The sequence below is a fragment of the Maylandia zebra genome, linkage group LG6 (genome assembly GCF_041146795.1).
Source record: "Maylandia zebra isolate NMK-2024a linkage group LG6, Mzebra_GT3a, whole genome shotgun sequence".
Classification (NCBI taxonomy): Eukaryota; Metazoa; Chordata; class Actinopteri; order Cichliformes; family Cichlidae; genus Maylandia; species Maylandia zebra.
The window spans coordinates 22,775,734-22,798,385 of NC_135172.1; the positions used below are offsets into that span (position 1 = coordinate 22,775,734).

At 39.7% G+C, this 22,652-nt stretch overlaps 2 protein-coding genes across 2 annotated transcripts in view; one reads left to right on the top strand and one right to left on the bottom strand.

The window, feature by feature from the left end:
* gucy1a1 (guanylate cyclase 1 soluble subunit alpha 1) overlaps window positions 1-22,652 on the top strand; it is a 250,801-nt gene that overhangs the window by 206,300 nt on the left and 21,849 nt on the right. The window lies entirely within an intron of this gene.
* Window positions 4,816-21,925, bottom strand: LOC101463819 (tetraspanin-5). Its single transcript, XM_004549502.4, has 10 exons — window positions 21,495-21,925; window positions 18,860-18,910; window positions 16,794-16,940; window positions 16,527-16,697; window positions 16,326-16,451; window positions 8,939-8,986; window positions 8,185-8,301; window positions 8,028-8,089; window positions 6,410-6,462; window positions 4,816-6,323 (listed from the first exon to the last, which is right to left on the bottom strand). The coding sequence occupies exons 1-9, from the start codon at window positions 21,576-21,578 to the stop codon at window positions 6,450-6,452; spliced, it is 819 nt and encodes a 272-aa protein (XP_004549559.1). The 5' UTR covers window positions 21,579-21,925; the 3' UTR covers window positions 4,816-6,323; window positions 6,410-6,449.

Consider the following 22,652-nt stretch of genomic DNA (forward strand, 5'->3'; position numbering starts at 1 on the left):
TTCCTGCAAAACTCAGTCTGTTTAATGAAAGCCGCTGTTGATTAAGGACCTACGAATTGGAATGGCTCCTGTAGGCCAGACTGTGTTTCAACTGAGATCCGTTTAGATATTTACTGTCTATTTGGCTGTTTGTTTCTTAGCAGAGCCTGAACACACACAAAAAAAACATATCGGTTGAATTTTTAAAAAAATAGTTTCTAGTCATGTATGAAAACACATCTGCCACTTTGTGACTGTAAAGGTTTTTTTTTTCTTTTAATTTTACAGCCTTGTTGTCCTAGCCCTGTAGCTAGGCAGATGTGTGGTTGTGGAGAGATAATGTAAGTATGGAAAATGTCCTTGTAGAAAATCATGCTGTGAAACAAGCCATGCCATTGTTTTAACATTTACCACGTGGCTCCATTGGTAGTGGTTTACACATCTGCTCACAAGTCAAAGATTCCAGGTTTAATTCTGGAGACACACATCAGCAGGAGCTGGGTGCACAGTGACCCATATTTATTTTATTCATAAAAAATAAAATAAAATCATGCAGAGCTACCTGCTGTGGTGACCTCTTGTGAATAAGGGAGCAGCTGGAAGTAGCCTTACTGAGATGACCCCAAAAATGTATTTTTTTAACCAGTAATAATAAAATATCTCATGGCTATTTTCAAGTAAACAAGTGAATCCTGATGCATCAACGCTGGATGCAGCAGTTCCAGTGTAGCAGTGGGGATGATGGTGATGATGATCAGTATGATGTATGATTTCTATAAAATTAGATTTAAAAACGACCTCTTTTTTTCATAATTTACTGATAACAAACTCCAACAACTGGAAAGTAAATACTGTGAACTATAGTCAGCAGCCAAAAAAGCTGTTAGGCTTTTCTGGTGGACTCAACATCTGTCACAGATTATCTGCAGATAAGAGAGAAGGATGTGTGTTATGGCCTGTGGCATACTGACTAAAAGTAACAGTACAAACACAGGTACAGAACAAAAAAAACGAGTTTGGATACCTTAGATAAAGCAGAAAAATTACAATAACAAGACCAAATAAGGTGGCTCTTTGAGACACAGATTTTACTAATGTCTTAATATATCTTAATATTGCATACATATTCATTGTTAAAATTTAAACCTACATATTATTTAAATGTATTGGCTTGTTTTCCAAGTGAAAAAAAATGATGTCTTGCCATAAGAATCCACCTATTTTCTTCAACTTATCCAGTTCAGTGTTGTGGGGATGGTTATCCCAGCAGTTACAGGGCAAGAGAAAGGGAAAAACCTTGTACTGGTCACCAGTCTACTGACAGACCCTTCATGCTAATATTCACACCTCTGAATTTTGACTTGCCAGTTAACCTAACCTGTGTGTGTTTTAGGATGGGGAGAACATATAAACTCCACTCAGAAAGGCCCCAGCAAACTGGTGGATTCAAATACATCCATCACATGTATGGGAATCACGAGTAAACCTAACAAGCATGTCTTTACCCTGTGGTAGGGAGCAGCGTACCCAGAGGGACACCCACACAGAGAAAATGAGAACATGCAAACTCTGATTGATGCAAAATATTTTTATTAACTCATTCACTGCCAGCCATTGGCAGTGAATGAGTTAAACCCATTGACTCATTCACTGCAATTGACGGCTATAGACGTCAATGGCAGTGAATGAGTTAATAACAAACAGCCATTCCATTTATAGTTGTGGAGTTTATAGTTTCTGTCAGTTGCTGCATTTTTATGACATAGACATGAGTTTTAATTATTCAGTGACTTCTTTCACATGCAAACAAATTGCAGATGCTGGTGTCCCCACACTGCAAAAAGGAGTTACGATTATGTTATTCATAGAAGAAGAATTATAGCCTTAGCATGTTTCCATCCACCAAGATTAGTTTAACGATTTATTGGTCGAAAACTGACAAAAAAAGTCTTATAACATAAAAAGTATTATTGCTACAAGTGTGGTGTGTATTGTCAATATACAGAAAGTACCATATAAAGATTTAAATTGTCATGTCATTTGACATCTGACCTCTACTTCAAGGTCAAAATGATGATACGATACAGAGTTATTTAAAGCTACGTTCCTTACTGCCATTGTTTATAGTGATAATTTCCAGGCTTATAGGAACGATATATGGGGATTCTAAATGTCACATTACTCTGGAGCTCTGACCTTTTCTTCAAGGTTAAATAAGGTCAAACTTTCACAAAATAAACACCCTATAATCTTTATATAAGTTATTCACGTCCAGTTATTTACAAGTCAGTACCTCTTTTCCATCACCTACTCCTACATAACATTTAGCTAAAATATCAAACAACATTCAAGTAAAAGTAAATACTGCCCAGTGTCTGAGCTGCCTTGGTGGAGATTTGCTTTCTCAGTGTGCTTCTTGGAAATCTGGATTTAAAAAAAACAAGAAACAAACTCCAAACAATGCCATTAGATTGGCACTCATAATCAAAGTACAGAGGAGTGGACACGTTTGAGAGGAAAACTGATTACTATTAACTGATTAGTGGGCACGTGTCAACTTTTCTTTCTCTTTACAGCCTGAAAAGGATCAAAACTCACACTGAGGCAGATAACACCCAATGTATGCCAAAGGTCAGTTCCTGATAACTCAGAAAACAGATACTGCATGCTGGTTATCTGCGATATGTTGATAGGAAAATAAGTGTATGTGTGTGTGGTTCTAATCTAATTAACACATGTACCATTGCTCTCACTAACTCATCTGAAGGCTAACATCATATCTGAATACACACCTAATTTTAGCATTTGTAATAGCTAAAATGTAATCATAAATAATTACTGAGTAGCACAACTGAGAACACATAATGTACTGGTGATTGCTGGCTAGTGAACAACAATGGCAGCAGCTAAGCCACATTGGAGTGTATGTGTACTTTATATGAAAGTTAAATCAAGTTACATCCAACAAGTGTTACAGGATCCAAAACTTTTATTTTTAAAATCCATATCTCATAGTTAAACTTTATTTTTCAGATATCATCCAAAATCAAACTTTAAATTGAATTTTAAATGGTATGTTGTTACCTCCATGTGTTGACGTAATGGATTATCAACTACATGTTGAACTGACTGAGCTAAAACACTGAAAGGATCTCATCTACCATGAACTCAAATTTTCTTTAAGGTCATTTAAAAGATGAATACTTAACTGTTTAATTCCAGCAAAGCCTGAAACTTGCCATGCTGTGTTGTCATACTCACCAGCTACCTTATTAGGCAGCCCTTTTCAGCTTCTCGTTAGGCACGTTGACATTGGTCAAGATGACCTGCCGAAGTTCAAACTGAGCATCAGAATGGGGAACCAAAAGTTAAATTTCTGGCTCGACTTCACCTACTTCAAAGCTGTGTGAAAAAGATCAATATTCTAACGAGGCTGAAGCTACAGCAACACTTTAATACTTTATGATGCATTTTTTAAGCTTCAACATCATCAGAATGGGGACAAAAAAGTGATTTAAGTGATTCTGAACGTGGCATGGTTGATGGTGTCAGACAGGCTGATCTCAGTATTTCAGAAACTGTTGATATACTGAAATTTCTCCACACAACCATCTCTAGGGGTTTACAGAGAATGGTCTGAAACAGAGAAAATGAGCGGCAGTTCTCTGCGTGAAGATGCCTTGTTGGAGGAGAATGACCCAACTGCTTTTAGCTGATAGGAAGGTAACAGTAGCTCAAATAACCCCTTGTTGCAACCAAGGTCTGCAGAAGAACATCTCTGAACACATAACCTTTTAAGTCTTGAAGCAGCTACTGCAGCAGAAGACCACACCAGGTGCCACTCCTGTCAGCAAACATCAGAAAACTGAGGCTACAATTCACAGATTCACCAAAATTGAACAACAGATGAGTTAAAAAGCAGTTTTGATTTCTACTGAAAGATTTGGATCAGAATTTCTTGACACACGTTTGGCCTTTTAGTATCAGCTAAATATATTTTAAACCCCACAGCCTACCTGAGTGTTGTTGCTGACCATGTCCATCTCTTTATGACCACATTGTTCCCATCTTCTGGTGGCTCTTCCAGCAAGATAACACACGTTTTCACAAAGCTCAGGTCATCTCAAACTGGTTTGCTGAACATGACAATGAGTTCACTGTACTCAAACGGCCTTCATAGTCAACAGAGCTCAATCCGAAAGAGTACCTTTGGAAGGTGGAGGGACAGGAACTTTACATCATGTATACAGCTGACAAATCTGCATCAACTGTGTGATGCTATCATGTTAATATGGACTAAAACCTCTGAGCACCTTACTGATTCTGTGCCACAAAGAATTAAAGGAGCTGAAGGTCCAACCTGGTACGAGCAAAGTCTGACTAATGAAGTAACTGGGGAGTCATTTTCTTGACACAAGCCACAGCAGTGCTTTTCCTATTTTTTCTTTCCCACCCATCACAGGCTCACTTCTCTGCTAACATTTTGACCTCAGTGAGGTCATAATCCCAGGGTTGTCGACCCCAGCATATGTTTTAATAATATTATTATTATTGCTTGAGTGTACCACGCCTTTAGTTTCAGTATATGAAAACCGTACGCAAATTAAACCTAAAAATATGTGATACCCACAGCTGGACCCAGTTGGAGGGTTACAGTGAAAAAAAGGTCCAACATATATATTGTTTTAAACACAAGATGGAGGTAGTGAGTTGTCATTCACCCAGTCACACTGGAGTACAATTCCTCTGCAGCGCTACCATTAATTTTAGTCTGAGGTAAGTGCGGTATCAGTGTAACATATTATCCAGACAAAGTATACACAGAAATAGACAAAATAATACAAAGAACAACATTTATTCAGATGTATCTACATCTTATCACAATCCAGTTATTTACAAGAATCAGGAGTACACGTGAAAGAAAAGTGTGGTTATAATCGGGAGTATGTAGAAATCGCAAATATGGCACTAAGTGGCAGGTAAACAGATATCTGACACCATTTTGGCATTCTAACATTTTCTCAGTATAAGATTATACATGTGGTAGAAACCAGAAACACATTGATTAATATCATATTGTCATCAGCTGCAGAGGAAAAGTTCACAGGTTCACATGTCCTTTACATTAAATGGCTTTTTTCACTCTGTTAAGAGAAAACTTTGTGTGTTTAATATCACTGAATTTTTAATAAATGCTGATGACAGAGCTTGCGCGCTCTACTTTCAAGTACTGTGCATTTGTAAATTAAATAATTTACTTCTATGTTCAATTAAGTGCCAACAAGCAGTAAAAAAAAAGTAAAAATCTAACAAATAAGGGTTTTCACGATTTCAACACACTGGCCACAACTAAAAATAAAGGCAAATTAATGAAGGTATGACAGAACACTAATGGACAAAAAGATTGTGTGCAAAGAAGGTGACTACACTAAAAAAGTCCCCAAACCCATTTTCAAGGTGACACTTATGAAGTACCAGGATGTTACATAAGCATATTATGGAAAGTTCCCCCTCCAGTGGCTGCTGCTTGACCAGATAACAGTCTGTCATGACAAAAAGCCGAACAGCTGAAATGAACTTCATTATCCTCTGTCCTCTGTGAAGATTAAAGTGCTTAAGGCTGAGTTTTGATTAGATGCCACATCGTTGGGTTTCTCTCAGTACATGTATTACATTATTTTGTCATTCTTTCCAAGAAAAGCAAGTTTACAAAGCTGAACACATCCATCACGTCTCTTCGTGAAACTACACGGTGACTACATCCCCCATAAGTCAAACTGCAATCTGTAACAGTGTCCACATCTAAAGTTCGTTCTCTTAAGTAGACTCCATCAAACATTCAACAAAGTGCTAACCAGCCGATTCAATCGAAATTACTATTTTACAAATACTTTAAAATACTTAACACAGTTAGAAGCCGATGTCCTATCAAGAGACAAAAGGCATGCAGTGCATTTCCAGAATCACTTTTATCTTCTTACACACCCTTTACATGCAGCTGTTAAAAAACTGCAGCTGTGAGACATATAAAACCACAGACCATATTCTAAATGAAGCACTACCTCAGAGAAACGCCGTCTCCGCTTGTTATCTGGGCAAAACACATTATCTTCCTGGCTTCTTCAACACAGCCTTTACTGTAACTGTAGCTTTTACTGAAATATTATTTTCCATTGTTTTTGTGTGTATAGTAGTATATTTCAGAGGGGGGGTGCTTCATTTAAAATACAGTAACTCTAAAAATAATTCTAAATTTACTATTTACATATGAGCGAGACTCTTCATACTGCACATTTTAGGTGACTAAAGTACTTCCCTTCAACGCTGGCATCCGAGCCGCAGTCCTGTAAAAATTAAATAAAAATAAAAAATAAAAAACATCGGAGGAGATCGATAATTTATACTGCTATATTGATCTCAAAGCGCTTACCTTGTACATCTTTCTTGCCTTTGAAAACTCTCTGGAGGTCTTAGGTAAACAAACTGCACAAAAACAGGAAGCAGATTTATGAATCGGAACAATAAAACAACCAAGACAATAAAAAGCACAAGCAAAATAAGCTTTGTTTGCAACACTGAGAAGCAGAGGGTTAGTTAATACAACATGCTTATTTTGTGAATTATGATCCCATATAGAATGAAATAAATAACCAAGATGGCGACAGGAAAACGCTGACTAAATAGTCAACCTTCAAAGCAGGACTTTGCAAAGCAGCGGGTGATGGTGGTATTTAGAGGTTTGTGTGTGCTGCAGCACATTTTCAAGTTTCCAATTGGGTGGATGTTTTTTAAGTTTTAGAATAACTGGGGCAGCTTGTTTCCTTACATTACACTTGCCATTAACACTAATGATGTAATACCGATGAAGCTGTTTGTGATTCTTTTTGTTTTTAAGTTCAAGATGTTCGCAACAACGTTTAATTTTTTCATCAGGGCGCCTTTCTAGCCTGACGGTGGTGCTTTGCAGAAAGTCCCTGAATAACCAAAGTTACCACAAAGCAACTCAGTATGTGACAATTCACACAATTATCTCACTTGGAAGCAAAGATATCAACCTGCTGGTGTTAATACAGGGAAACTCAGGCAATTTCAAATTCAGGACTTCATTTGTGGACCTGGAATGTATTTTCAAAACGTTGTTACATTTATTATCATATTACATGTTTATTTCATTCTGAACCATAATACACCCAAAGCCAACTCTACAGCCGCCAACTAATTTTTAACAACGAAATCATGCTTATAAGTTATTGACGTGACACACATAATGCATCATTTTAGATTAAAATAATTCATGACAGTAGGAGTTTATTCTGTTAAACCTTTTTTTAGTTCCAAAACATTTTCGGTGCATTACAATATCTAGTAAAAACAGAGACGGAACGCTTTTGCCAGGCTTGCTGCACTTTGTGCGATTCATCTTTCCATATTTAGTTGTGACTAAATAAAATTTCGTTGCCGATACAAATTTTCGTCACCACTGAGTTACGTATGTTGAACATGACACATAAAAGCAAAGATACGCTATGATCATTATAGTCAGGTGTAACTGTCATTTTAAAGAGGACTAAGAAAAATTGAAACGATACTAAACAAAAGAATTATAGTGTAGTTTAAAGAAAAATACTCTGTTGTGCTTTTTTTAAATTTTTAAGTGTTAATATAGTCCAAATTTATAAATACCAATAGTTGTAAAGCTTTTCAAATAATTAAAGCTTTTGTGCAACTGTCCAATAATTTGTATGTTCTTCCATGTCAAGGTGTTGCAACCATAATCGTGAGACTTTTATTATGAAGGTTTACATACAAAAGTAATAATAGTCAAAAGGATATTTCATAATACACAAGCAGCCCTGCCCATCAGGTCTTTATGGCTGCCTGAAGAGGTTTTTAATGCTCTCTTAAATATGGAGCCGCTAGATTTAACTCATGTAGTTATGTTAAGTTAAATTACAAAATAAACCCCTACAAGCCGTGAACTGATTTACAAAAATTATGCACTCAGACACAAAATTTGACGCGTCACCCTGATGACCCTTGCTACCTACCAACTCTCTCTCACAGCCTCGATGTCGCTCACGAGATTTTGCGCTAAACAGATGCCAAAAATCTAAAAAAAAAAAAAAAAAAAAAAAGGAAAACAAATTGTTAGGTAATGGAAAAAAATGACAAAAGCTCAGATGTTTAGGACAAACTGATCCCCACCTGCAGTAATGCAATCCCAATAAATATGCCTGCCACCACTGTCAGGTTATCTTGAAGCCACTTCTCAAACTGTGGTACGCAGCCTTTGATATAGATGAATGACCTCTGGTCAGAGTCCTGTCAAAACAATTACAAGTCAAACCAATACTACAGCGTGATAGTCAAGTTCATCTGAAATATATTTGGTTTTATTTTGCTCCACGACACTTAACAACACAGTTATTTTTAATAGCACATGATTCCCCTTTTCATTTTGCGGTTTCCCCTAAAGCCCTCCACAGCAAAATGCCTCTGATCCAGTGTTACGTAGTCGTTAACACACACTCGGCTCACTGTTTTCCTCTGACTCTTGTTAAAACTGCTTCACTCTGGCTCACATTTAAAGTCAAGAAAACAAACAGAGCCTTTTTTCCTTACATTACGCTGGCCGTGCAGTAAGGCCAAAGCTAATGACAGGTGGGGGAGGGGATTTCAATTCCCATTGCATTGCTGCTGCATGAGTAATGCCACAAGGCCCAAAGTGTTGATGGAGAGCCAGCTGCTGTATTTTCACGAGTGAGGAGTTGAGAAACATACTGAAAGAGGAATATTGTGTCCAGGGTGGAGCAACTGACGACCTCATATAGCCATATAAACCTCCCTGAGGCAAAATAAGCCAGAACAATTCATGCTTTCTACTCTTTTCTATTCCTTTTACTTTTTACATCAGGGTCTCAGTCTCGGTGATAAATTTAAGTTTCCGTTTGTAGCTCACCGGTTTTGCTCGGATGTCGTATCCACACTGAGTGTTAATGACGTCCTCCTGCGAAGAGAAGACACACATGCATTTTTAGATTAGCTAGAGATTCTAGACTGGCCTTTACAGTGAAAAACAATAAAACATGCATACACATTAAAAACTGTAAAACTAGATGATCATGAGTAAAACTCACCAATCCATGGTTATACAGTTACTGTGAAGATTTTTGCATATAAACCAAGGATTTGTTTATGTTTGCTTGCCTATTATATTCTACTTGTGAAGATTAAACGACTCCAACGTTTTGTGTGCAAGGATGCATCTGCCTTTCTGGTCAGGTTAACCTTTATAAGACTGTGTGGGACCACAGCTGCAGAAACTTGGGCTACAGTAACATTTAACTCCCAGAAGTCAAATTTTGTTCTCTTAGACTTCTGAAAACAACAAATAAAAACTTTAGTGGGCAGATCATTAAAATAAAATGTGTAAAACACCGCTGACAAAGGGCAATGTTTGAGAATAAAGTCTGGTGGAAATCTTTTCCTTAATGGTCAGCCAAAATGAAATGGCTTCACTGGATGTGGCGTCACAGACAGAGGGATTGCTTGGCAGAGGTTTCTGGCAAACCTTTGCCTTTTCCTTAGATCCATAGAGCAGAGGAAAAAGTTTAAAAGAAGTCAAACTTCCAGCAGCATTTGTAGCAATGTAAAAAAAAAACACTAAAAGCATTTCAGCTTTTGGATGTCATTTTTATGGCATTTAAATAATAATAATAATAATGGATTGGATTTATATAGCGCTTTTCAATACCACTCTCACATTCATACACTGGTGGAGGCAGCTACAGTTGTAGCTACAGCTGTCCTGGGGCAGACTGACAGAAGCGAGGCTGCCATATTGCGCCATCGGCCCCTCTGGCCAACACCAGTAGGCAAGTAGGGTAAAGTGTCTTGCCCAAGGACACAACGACCAGGACAGAGAGCCCAGGGATCGAACCGGCGACCTTCTGGTTACAGATGCGATTCCCAACCCCCTGAGCCACGGTAGCTAACAAAACTAATTTTAAATGTCACCTTTTATTTTAAATCAATACTTTTTGATGGAAAGCTAGCAGCAAAAAAAACAACAACTTTCAACTGACTTGAAACTGGCTGATAAAGACCTGACCTGAAATATAACCACAAAAGACACCTGCTGCGGGTTCCGGTGAATATGGTAGGCTAGAAGACGTGCTTTCACTGTGCTCCCGCTCCCACCTGTACTTATCACAGTGTAATGCGCACTACTGTCTATATTTTTACCTAAACTAGTGACTGAGAGCTTTGGGAATACTCAGCAGTCCTAAATACGCTTTTTGGAAGTTAAATAATGTCGAAGCAGACGAAGATACAATCTCGAAAGACCACGGCCGTCGTGATGAACAATGCTAGCCAAACTGACATGCTAGTAGCAATGGGCGACCAGCCCTCGCCCCCGGTGGACGCCGCAACTCTCGTCCGTGAGGTGACCGATAGCATCAGTGAGGTAATTGACCAAAAACTGTCTGCACTGTCGGGGACACTGGAGAAAATTTCGTCCTCGCTGGAAAACGTCTCCAAACGCGTCACGGAGGCAGAGCAGAGAATCTCAGATATGGAAGATGGGGTGACTGACCTCGCGGGGAGGCTGGCTGAAGCGGAGGGGAGGATTAAGGTTATGGCAAAAGGTTTGGACGACTTAGAGAACCGCAGCAGGCGCGACAATATTCGCATCATTAACCTGAAAGAAGGTGCGGAGGGTGAGAGCCCTACTCAGTTTTTCGAGGCTTGGCTGCCTGCCACACTCGGGCTGAGACACAGCTCCGCGGGTAAAGCCCGCATTAAAGTTGACCGCGCACACCGGGGCCTCGGCCCGCGGGGTGCTCACCCCAGGCCGGTGATCATCAAGCTCCACAACTCCGGAGATAAACAGCGGATTATGGCTGCAGTGAAAGCGGCCCCCGAACTCCACCACGACGGGCAGCGGATCTTCATACATCAGGATTTCTCCTACGCGATCCGTGAGAAACGACGGGGATTTAATGCTTCTTGCCGTGCCTTAATCGACAAGGGCATCCGCTTTAGGATGCGCTATCCAGCGACGCTTGTGCTGACTTACAATGGCAATGAGCACAAGTTTGAATCGCCTAAAGATGCACAAAGTTTCATCAATGCGCTGGATTAATAGATGCTTGCCCCGTACAAACTGTGGCACTGCCGGACTTAACTGGGACCGTGTCATTGGACGCCTGAGTCCGCAGCGTTTAACGCAGTTTGAGGAGGCAGAGACGGTTTAACGGGGAAAATAGCCTAATTGTTTACTCAGTCTCTAATTTTGATTCACAACTGACAGTAACCCGATTCCATTCAGGTTTGGGGAGCGGGGGCGGGGTTTTGCTTTGTTTTTTTTTTTCTCTTTTTCTTGTCTTCTCTCTCCTTCTCTCCCGTGGAGTGAAACTTCTTTTGGCTGCACTGGGCTTGTGACACCACCCGGTGGGTGGCATTTTCATTTTTGTTTGTTTCTTGTTTGTCTGTTTTTAGTCCGTGATACCTTGACGTTTATCTTAATTCTGTTATTGTATGCAATTTGTTGTGTGGGTGAAGGTTCCTTTGCCATCTTTTTGTGATGGTTTTGTTCATGTCAGCACGGCCGGTTCAGGCCATGGGTTAAGTCTTTCACATGTCTTTTATTATGATGGCTCTTTCTGTTTGCCTTGGGTTGACGATTCTTGTCCAATGACAGATCACTTTTGCAATGAGTAACACTAAAATTATTACTCTTAATGTCAAGGGAATTAACCACGTCATTAAGAGGCGCAAGATAATTTCCTTACTCAAAAAAGATAGAGTGCAGATTGCATTACTGCAAGAGACTCACCTCACAGATTCCGAACACCTAAAACTCAAACGTGATTGGGTGGGACAAATTTATTATTCCTCCTTTAACTCTAAAAGTAGAGGCGTCGCAATATTGGTCCATAAAAATCTACCATTCACGCTACATACTATTGTAAGGGATACGGACGGACGATTTATTTTGATTACTGGGCTTCTATATGGGGAATTAATTCTATTGGGAAGTGTTTATGCACCAAATACTTTTGATAGATCGTTCTATTCAAATTTTCTGGCAAAAACCTCCCCTGTGTGTCCGAACCACGTAATAATTGGTGGGGATTTTAACTTTGGCTTGAATCCTGAAACTGATTATAATCCACCAAAATCTCAACCATCTTCAAAAATGGCAAAGGCTACAACGGACCTCTGTTCAGATCTTGGTCTCTTTGATGCTTGGAGAGTTTGTAATCCACATGTGAAGGACTTCACATTTTTCTCACGCCCCCATTTTTCCTTTTCCAGAATTGACTACATGTTTGTTTCTGGATCTGTCCTTGACAGAACTCGGGGCTGTTTGATCCGCACATGTGCGCTTTCGGACCACTCATCAGTTTCAATGGAGCTATCACCACCTTATTATGACCCTTCGTCTAGACATTGGCGGCTAAACCCAGCTCTCCTTAGTGACCCTAAATTTGTAAAGTATTTAGAAGATCAGTGGGAACTCTATCTTTCTACAAATGACTTACCGGGGGTTAGTGCTTCTACTCTATGGGAGGCGGGTAAGGCATTTCTCAGGGGCTCCGTTATCTCTTTTACCTCGGCAAAAAAGAAGAGCAACTTAGCCAAACAATTAGTGCTTGAACGCGATATCACTGACTTGGAGAGGGAGTTTAAGAAATCCTCGTCTATTTCTGTGCTTCGGAAGTTGGATGCAGCTAGATCGGCCCTGGACCAACTGTTAACTCAGAAAGCGGAAACTGCAATATTCTATGCGAAGCATAGATTATTTGAATCAGGCAACAAACCTGGACGCTTGCTCGCCCGACTTGCCCAAGGGAAGCGGGGCTCTTATGCAATACCCTCTCTAAAAGATAAGGCAGGTGTCTTACAGTTTGAGGCTAAACTTATCAGCAAAATAATGAAAGAGTTCTATCAAGACTTATATTCCCCTGAGTGTCAAAATACTGTAGACGCCAGGAAACTGTTTCTTGACACTGTTAACCTCCCTATACTGTCAGAGGAAAGTCGATTGGATCTTTGCAGCCCTATCAGGGTGCAGGAGGTCTTGGATGCAATTAAATCCTTACAGAGCGGGAAGGCTCCGGGCCCTGATGGGTTTGGGCCAGAGTTTTATAAAAAAATGGCCAAACATGTGGCGGGTCCTTTGTTGGGAATGTATACAGAATCTCTTGAGAGGGGCGTGCTTCCACCCACCCTAAACCTTGCCCATATATCCCTGATCTTAAAGAAGGATAAACCCGCGGATCTGTGTACATCCTACAGACCTATAAGTCTACTTAGTATGGATTGTAAGATTCTGTCCAAAATTTTATCCAGACGTTTAGAGGAGGTTCTGCCGGTTCTGATAAAGCCTGACCAGACGGGATTCGTCAAGAATAGATACTCCCGCTCCAATGTCCACCGACTCATAAATGTTGCGCAGTTCTCTCAGAACACCAATTATAGGGCTCTTGCGATCTCTTTGGATGCTGAGAAAGCATTTGATCGGGTGGAGTGGGAATATCTATTTGATGTTTTGGATAGGTTTGGTTTGGGATCTGAATTTGTCAAGTGGGTCAAACTGCTGTATGGGGCCCCAGCTGCAAGGGTCTTGGTTAATGGCTCGGTCTCGGATGTCTTCCCACTGGGTAGGGGAACGCGGCAAGGATGCCCCCTCTCTCCCCTGTTGTTTGCACTTGCTTTGGAGCCACTGGCAGAGGCTATAAGAACTGATCCTGAGATCTGTGGGGTGACCTTGTCGAATACTGAATACAGGATTTCCCTTTATGCAGATGACGTGTTGCTCTTTCTCACTAAGCCAGAAACTTCTATTCCTGCACTGACACATATCATCAACCAATTTGGCCTCTTCTCAGGGTATAAGATAAATTATGATAAATCTGAAGCTTTGCCACTGGGTGACGGGGGGAGGTGGGACGCTCCTCCTAATTTCCCTTTCAGGTGGTCGACCACGGGTTTCACATATTTAGGTATCAGGGTGTCCGCAGACACAGCGGAGTTGTACAAGTTGAACTTCAAGCCGATTGTGGCCTCAATCAAGAATGACCTCAATAGGTGGTTTGACCTCCCCCTGTCTTGGACGGGTAGAATAAGTTTAATCAAGATGAATGTGCTACCCAGAATATTATACCCCATTCAAATGTTGCCTCTCAGGATCAACAGAAAAACATTCATAGAGATTGAGGGATGTCTTTCTAAATTCATATGGCGTGGGAAGAAATCTAGACTAAAGATACAGATTTTACAACTGCCCACGGATGAGGGGGGTCAGGCACTGCCTAACTTTTTATATTACTACTGGGCTTGCCATGCACAAATAATCTCAGGGTGGTTACATTCCTTCCTTCACCGGGGCGAACCATCGGTAGATGCCTGGTGCTGTGACCCTCTCTCACCTCTTAGTCTCTTATCCACTGACCTGGCGGACCTCCCTCTTGGTGTCAGAACTAATTCCGTCTTGATGCCCACTTTAAAGGTTTGGTGTGATATTACTGCCCACGTCGGAAGAAGAGGTTTCTCTAGTGCACTGCAGCCTCTAACTAGGAATAAAGCTTTCCCCCCGGGTATTGGCATTAATATATTTGATGATTGGTATTCCAAAGGTATAAGATTTATTTGTGATCTGTTCGAAAGGGGTAGTTTTATGGCCTTTAATCAAGTTCAAGTTAAGTATAATTTACCACAGAAACACTTCTTTGGATTCCTGCAAGTAAGGCATTATGTGAACTCCCTTAAATTTCCAGCCAATCAACCAGTTTTGAACCCTGTTGAAAGCTTTCTTCTCAAAGTTAACGAGGAAATTACTACAAAAAAGAAATTTATTTCTCTTTGTTATGGGAAATTGTTGTCTTTGAACTTTATAACCACTGATAAGGCCAGGGTTCGGTGGGAAACCGACCTCGAAGCTCAGGTTGGTGCGGAAGCATGGTCCAAAACTTTCAGATCTGCCATGAAATTGTTTCCCTGTAACAGACTAAAGGAAAGCCAGTACAGAATCTTACATAGACTACAGCGTACGCCGGAGTTCCTAAATAAAATTCACCCTCAGATTTCTGCTCTTTGTGTGAAGTGCAATACGGCTGTAGGGACCTATTACCACTGCATATGGCAATGTCCTTTAATTACTAGATTTTGGAAGAATATTGCTATAGAGCTTTGCTCTATTTTCCACCGAACGATCCCACTGAACCCTATGCTGTTCGTTCTGGGTCTATCTATAGAAGGGCTCTCTCTGTCTTCTGTACAGATGCTTTTGTTAAGTAAACTTTTACATTTGGCGAGGCGATGTGTACTGTTTCAATGGATTCAGAGACGGCCTCCTACTGTTACACAGTGGTACAGAGAACTGCTCAGGGTGCTGCCGATGGAGCGCCTCAGTGCCATCATAAAGGGCAATTGTAATGCATTCTGTAGCATATGGCAGCCTCTGCTTGATCACCTACCTCATGACCTTACTGTGCTATTACATAAAGGGGACTCGCAGTTTGTTTTTAAACACACTGATTAATGTCTGTGTTTTCCCCCCCCCTTTTTTTTTTTTTTTTTTTTAATTTATTGTTTCCCTTGACTTCGAATGTGAAACGCTTTACATATTTTGTCCCAGGCGTGTGTACTGGTAACTCATATACCTGCATTTGCTTTGTTATTTTTTTTTTTTTGTGCTTGGCTGTGCTGACTTGTTGCTGTTCGTGTTGTTCTGACAAAATCAATAAATCATCGTTTCAAAAAAAAAAAAAAAAAGACACCTGCTGCACAACCCAACTAAACAATTAAAATTAAAAAAATGAAAATTTTTGATATGGTATACACATTAAGAGCACACGGTGCCTTTGAAAAACAACTTTTTTAAATCCAAGTGTTTCCTTTTTTTTCCCCTATAGAGAATGACCTTGGTGGGACAGCGTGTCCTTGGATTGTCAAATAAAACCCTTCCTGAGTCTGTTTTTCTGAAGAAAAATGCTGTCACTGCTGCGCACAGTAAGCAGCAGTTAAGAGTATTTTTCTGCCAAAAAATGCCTCGGTCCAGAGTCCCACCCATCCGCTTTCAGACTCTGACTTGCAGTCAGGGCCTGACACGACTAAACACAGCGTCCTGAGCGTCCTGTTGGATGCAAGCCATCGTCGCTGATAGCGTCACTGCTTCTTCTGGAGAACATAGATAACAAGCTGTCTGTGACAAGAAAGCCCTTCAAAACTTCCCCTCAAGTCTTGTAGTTTCAGCATGTTAAAAATTATTTTAAACTCTAACAAAGGACACAAAAACACCAACAGCCACAACGTTATCTTGTGATAGAGAGACATACCGCTGGATCTTTGGTGCAGCAGGAAAAGGGCACTCCACATTTCTCACGACTCGGGTTTGAATCAGTACAGTTGAAGTAGATGTTCAAATTCCAGTCATCAGCCCCAAAAGCTCCACAACACTCCCACTGCAATAACATATAAAATACAAGGTAAAAATACTAGAAAGAAATCGGTGCCACAAATAAAGAAACGTTGCTTACATATTCCTGGGTGAAGTCGATCAGGTTCTGCAGATCAATGTCATCTCTGTAGGCCCGAATGTTGTTATTAATGAAAAAATTGAGCTGGTCCTTGATCCAGTCTTTGAAGACAAAGGCCAGGACTCCAGCAGTCAGCTCAAGAAAGAAAATGATGCCCAGGAACACGGAGAACTGAAAGACATGAGAATTTTCTGAATATAATAACTGTTATGAAAACAAGAAATATAAAGAATTATAGATTTCTGAGAAAGCCTTTAACAAACATACAAACTTGAGCAGGAAAGAGTTTTCCCGCAGCGCTCCAATGCAACCAGCAAACCCGAGAATGAACATCACACCACCCACGACAAGGAAGAGCCAGACAGGGTCAAAGCCCCCCAGGTCAGTGATGGATGAGATGTTGGACAGAACACCCTGGGAGCAAAGCACGTGAGGTCAAACTCAACTGAAAAACCACTGAAATATCATCACATTGCTAACATTCTTCCCAGGTAAAGTAATCATTTTGTAAGCATGTTTAACACCCAAATTTCATAAAGTACAATCCAAACCAATGTAAGCAATTATTTAAAAGAATTTAATAATAAAATTGTCAATTGTTTTTGATTTTTGGGAACAAGCTAATTTACTCTTGCTCAGAGCGAGCAAATGTAAATATGTTTTAATTGACTTAGCTTATCATATATTAGCTACGATTAGCTTCCTGGATCTGTACAAAGCTAACCAACCTAATTTGATTTTTCAATTTCTGCAGTGACGAAACAAACAAGCTCTAGCATGTAAACCAGTGAGCTATAGATATGCTATTAAAGTTGTGTCAGAAGTTGACATGCACCTATCATTAGCATGAATGCCATGGTAGTGTTGGTATTGTTTTCTTTGAACTGCTCTTTTACCAGGGTAGAATGATTGTATAGCAAAGTCTAGGCCTATTAACTTGGTAGTGATCATGACTGACCACAACTAGATCACAACTTTATCAGCATACAAATGATTTGTTTGACAGCACTCACTGAATTCTTCAATACAACAGCGTAAAAATCTAAGGAATTCAAATTGGGTAGATCTCTTGAAGTCATTTCTAAACAACTTCACATTTCAAGACTATCAGTTCAAACAATTCTATGTAAGTATAAGTTATTTGAATGTGTCACCACATCCACCAGTTCCAGCTAAAGTCTGGTAGAAGATCCAAGCCGTCACACTCGGATGAACGGTAGTTGGTTAGGATGTTCAAAAATTAAGGTTCAAGCCTGCTATGGACTGGAAACTGCTGAAACACCAGCGTCACTGTCTCCAGTCAAGCGAGTGTTTCACCACAGAAAGAAGCCCCTGGTCCAAAATCAACACTTTCAAGCTCAATTGAAATTTGCAGCTTTTGACAAGTCAAAAGGGCAATGATCCAAATACACGTCAAAAGTGGTTTTGGGATAGATAAAGCAGGCTAACATTAAGCTTCTGGAGTGGCCTTCCCAAAGCCTGACCTCAACCCTTTTGGGTATTTATGGACTAAGCTTAAAAGCCAGGTCCATGCCAGGAACTTTACCAATTCTGCCAAGGTGAATGGTCAAATATTCAGGCAGAATTATGGCAGAAGCTTGTTGATGGCTACCAAGGTGCAACTAAGGGACATTTGACCAGATATTATAAATATGTATATATTTGAACCTGCATTTACACTTTCGACCCTGTGTGGATTAGAGAAAATCCAAAATAAAATTTAAACCTGTGCCATTATTTTTTTCTGAAGATTAAAGGTACATACTGTACAATAATTCTGTGCTGGAAAAAGAACACATTCAAGCCCATGATGCTGTATGTAGATTTTCTTACCTCTAGATAGAGCCTGGCTAGCTGTTTGTTTTTGTCCAAAGCTAACAGTCTAATTTAACCCACACTTTTTACACCATACATTTGACATTATATTAATCTTAAAGTTAATCAACCCATTATAATAATTTAGCAATTAACAAATAATTAAATAATATTAGTTGTAGTCACGTATGTAGGATGAGATAACAATCAAGATCTTCAAATGTACTTTGGTGAAAAAGTGCTCTCAGTAGATTGTCTGCTTTTTGCACTCTCAGTACACAATGAACAAATCTGTGAAATGCACCAGATCAATTCATAGCCCATTGTTCATGAGTCCCACAGGAAAGCACAGCATTCCTTTCTGATTCAGTAAAGCCATGATGACCATTCCTTGCACGCAGTCGAGTATAAACCACAACGATATGCCGGTTTGTGGAATATTTGCAGATACCTGTAAGTAAAAAGCTTCACAGAAATAAGTCCTGCAACTTGTTATTACACATTAATATACGACTAACCTTTTCACTCCATGCCCACAAACCAATGGCAAGAAACGCTACTCCAAGGAACTGACAGAGGGAGAAAAGAGAGAAACAAGAGAACAGGATTATTTTGCTGTGACTGCTACATGTAGTCATCACACAGACGCACACTGACAGAAACTACAGAGAGATTTTCCTGGCAGTGGTCCATTACTAAATATTTCTCATCCCAGTCTGCAGGATCAGCAGGAGGCTTCCACATTAGAAAGCATCTTTAAACAGCTTGACTGTACATAACTGTACGCCGCAGTGTAGAAGCAGTAATCGGGAATATTATTACTATGACAGTATTATGATTTAATATTTTATGGTAGTTTGTGTTTACAAGACTTTTTAAATCTTGTGCTAATTACTTTAATATGTTTTTAATAAACACCTTATTTAATTGTCACATTTCCATGCCTTTTGTTACTTTCACATTCACTTGCAATGAGTTTTGGTTTTCTATTTGAAATAACTTTTTTACATCCTACTCACCACAATGCACTTAAAAAAAAAAAGCATAGAGACAAACTCGGTAAAAAATATTTATGCTTCAGTGTCTACTGTGATACATCTTCACTGACAAACCATGACAAGAGAAACTTGAGAAAAACAGTATACTTTATAAGCCACTTAATTTGTGAGGATTTCAACAACAATTATTGTTGTTGGATATGCTTTTATCCAAGAACACCTTCACTATTAAAATTAAAACCCCACTAACTTACCAGGACTTTAACAAGCACTAAAATAAAGATGAGAAATAATAGGTTTTTGAATAACTGATTTTAACTGAAGTCTTTTGTTGAATTAGACACATTTATTCACCAGATAGAAGCACTAAGGACTTTTTTTAGATTAAAGATAATGAACTTTACAGACCATCTCAAGTATTTGTTTGTGAGACAGCTGTTAAGGCAGGGGAACAGTTGTTTGTGACATAAGCAGCTGATACCTGAATGACACAAAGCTCAAAGGGGCCGATTGCTGTACAGTTGGCTGAGAGCTTTTCCACAGCCCAAAGGCCTTTGTCTCTATCAGTCCCCGATACGTGAAGAACCACTGGGCACACCAATGCCATTCATGGCTTAAGTAGCATGTGCTGAATTTAGTGTATTTTTTAGCTTCTTTGTTTTATTTAATTTTTTTATGTCAGTTAGCACAAGTCAAAATTACTGATATAAATAAGTGAATAAAAAAAGATAGGGGCTTTGGCCGAAAGTCCCACACTCCCACACCGCAATGACTTACCAGGACACTTGAACTGTTACTAATATCATCAGAGATGTTGTCAGCATCTGTGTTTTCCCCACAATAACAAGACAAAATCCCTGCTGTTAAAAAGGCCTTATATGGCCAACGGTGCCTATCAGTAGGACTGCTGCAATTTACTGTATCTGTATTTGTATTCGTATGTAGACAAAAGTAGATATGCCCATATTTAATCCATCCAAAGAACATGCTGTATATGATGCTGTGGAGCAAGCAGTTCATTTGTTGGCACCAAATATGATAATGAACAAATGTCTCAGGCAGCACCAGGCTCAGTGGTTAGCACTATGGCCTCAAGGCCAGACAATCCTGGTTTCAAACGCAGGTATGACCCTTCTGAGTGGCCTGTGCATGTTTTACAAAGGAGCTCCTGTTATCCAAAAAGGTTAATGCTGCATAGCTCTGCCGATACACCCTCAAAAACAAAATTATTACTCTCAACGTTTTCTTGAGCGTCTTGGATCACTACATTATGTGAAGTTTTATTCTGCTATTTCAGCCAAACTGTTTATTGACTGACGGACGATTAAAAAAAATATGACAGAACAATCAATGATGAGCATAATGTCCCTGCTGTCTCTTATTCAAACCAGGCCACACTATTTCATACATCACTTATAAGTTAGGCATTGTTTTCTGCGACCAATCCTCTAAATCCACTGATTATTCTACTTACTTTAATGCAAGTACTGGAGAGGCAGCCAATATCAAACAATTAACACTTGGACTCACTGACAGCGTTTTTGCTTTAAATGAGATAAAACAATGAATCGATCAAAACAGTCACTGTTTAAATCGATTAATCGCTGCGGTTCTACGAGAGCATCGCTCTGTTAATAACTTAACTAACCATTAGTAAAGCCTACCCCACCTTCCCTCATCAACAACCTGTGAAAAAAGCACCCATGCGGGTTATTGTTTCAAGCCAGGAAGTGGCGGCCCACGGTGACTGTGGGTTTAAAAGACGGAATGTTTGTTTTTTTCCCCTGCGGTTTCACTCATGCATAGAAAAGGTGACGGCTGTTTTCTCAACCTAAACATCACCACGAAAAAAGAAGAAAAAAAAGGCCTCAGCTGAAGGCTACGGTCATGTAAACACGCGATGATGCCGAGAGAGAGAGCTGTTCTCACTCTGATGGAGGACACACGAAAACAAAGCGGCTGATGGGTGACAGGGAGCAAGTGCACAGGAGCAAAAGAGAAAGTGGAAGCGAATCGAAACCCAGGACAACATAGACACAACAACAAACACATACGCACACATAAATGCACCTCACAGCTGCTGATTGGGAACAAAGAGCGTGTCAGTGTGTTAAACTGACGATGGCAGGCCTGAAGTCGCAGACGGGGGACTTACCCAGAATATAATGTTGAATCCGAAAATGAAATACTTGATGCAGCAGCTCACTTCGTGAGCCTTGAAATGCTTTCCTGACATCATCTGGATGGATTTTGTTTTCCTTCGCCGCCTCTGCAACGAGCAGGAATCACATTTGCAGCTGTTCTGTGTTTGGCAGTCGGGATCCTCTGGAAACCTTTTAATAATTTTTTTTAAGGGCTCAACACATGCCGCCCTTTCTAGCGTCTAATTATTAACACCATCTTGATTTTGTGCGGATAAAAGTCGCAGATGAAGCCGTCGGGGAGCGTTCACAGTCCGTCGGCGTCCCTCTACAGATCTCAGCTTTTACCCTGCGTAGATCCTCAGAGGTGTAACGCTGAAATAAACCACAGTGAAAGTCAACCAGATTAAAACCGACGGTCTCCTATCTGACCCGTAATCTAGACATGGCTGTTATTTGATTGCCATGTCTAGGAACCAATGATTTCTTTTAGTGATCTGAGAAGGCGGGACTTCCTCCATGAGAGGGTCTCTAGCCCCATTACAGTGGCAGATAGTACTGGTTACGAGGTAATTAATCATTTATAGCGGAATTTATTACCCATTAACTAAATACGTGTATGATACACGACAGGAATACATAAGTAAACTTCATCACAGCCATCAGGCTATTAGGCAATAATAAGGGTATAAGGCTTGAAATAGTAATTCAAGTTGTAGTGGAATAAATAATAATTCATTCATGCAGTTTTTTGAGGCTGCTGGGTATTAAATCAATCAATAAGTTAAAGACTAATAAACATGGACATCTTAGTTGATGTTAAATATTAAAATTAATATATTTTTGAGACAGAAACAGGATTGAGTTGCTTCACCAGACTTGATTACAGGTCATTTTGTAATGCGAACTTTATGCTTTTATCAGAAAGAATTGAAATAGAAAGTATAAAGAGTATAATTACAAGTGTAGTTACAGAAAATATAAATTATGTGTTTCCTTTAGTTACTTGAAGGTTTTTATTGAATATTTAAGATATCATGTTTTTAACACATTACCTCACATTGTCTTTTCCAAAGACTTGTTTAGTCCCGATGAAGAAAGAATTCCAGAGAACACCGAAATAAAGCAGGCTGGATCTCATGTTTCACTCTTGTGTTTAAATGTCAGCAAAG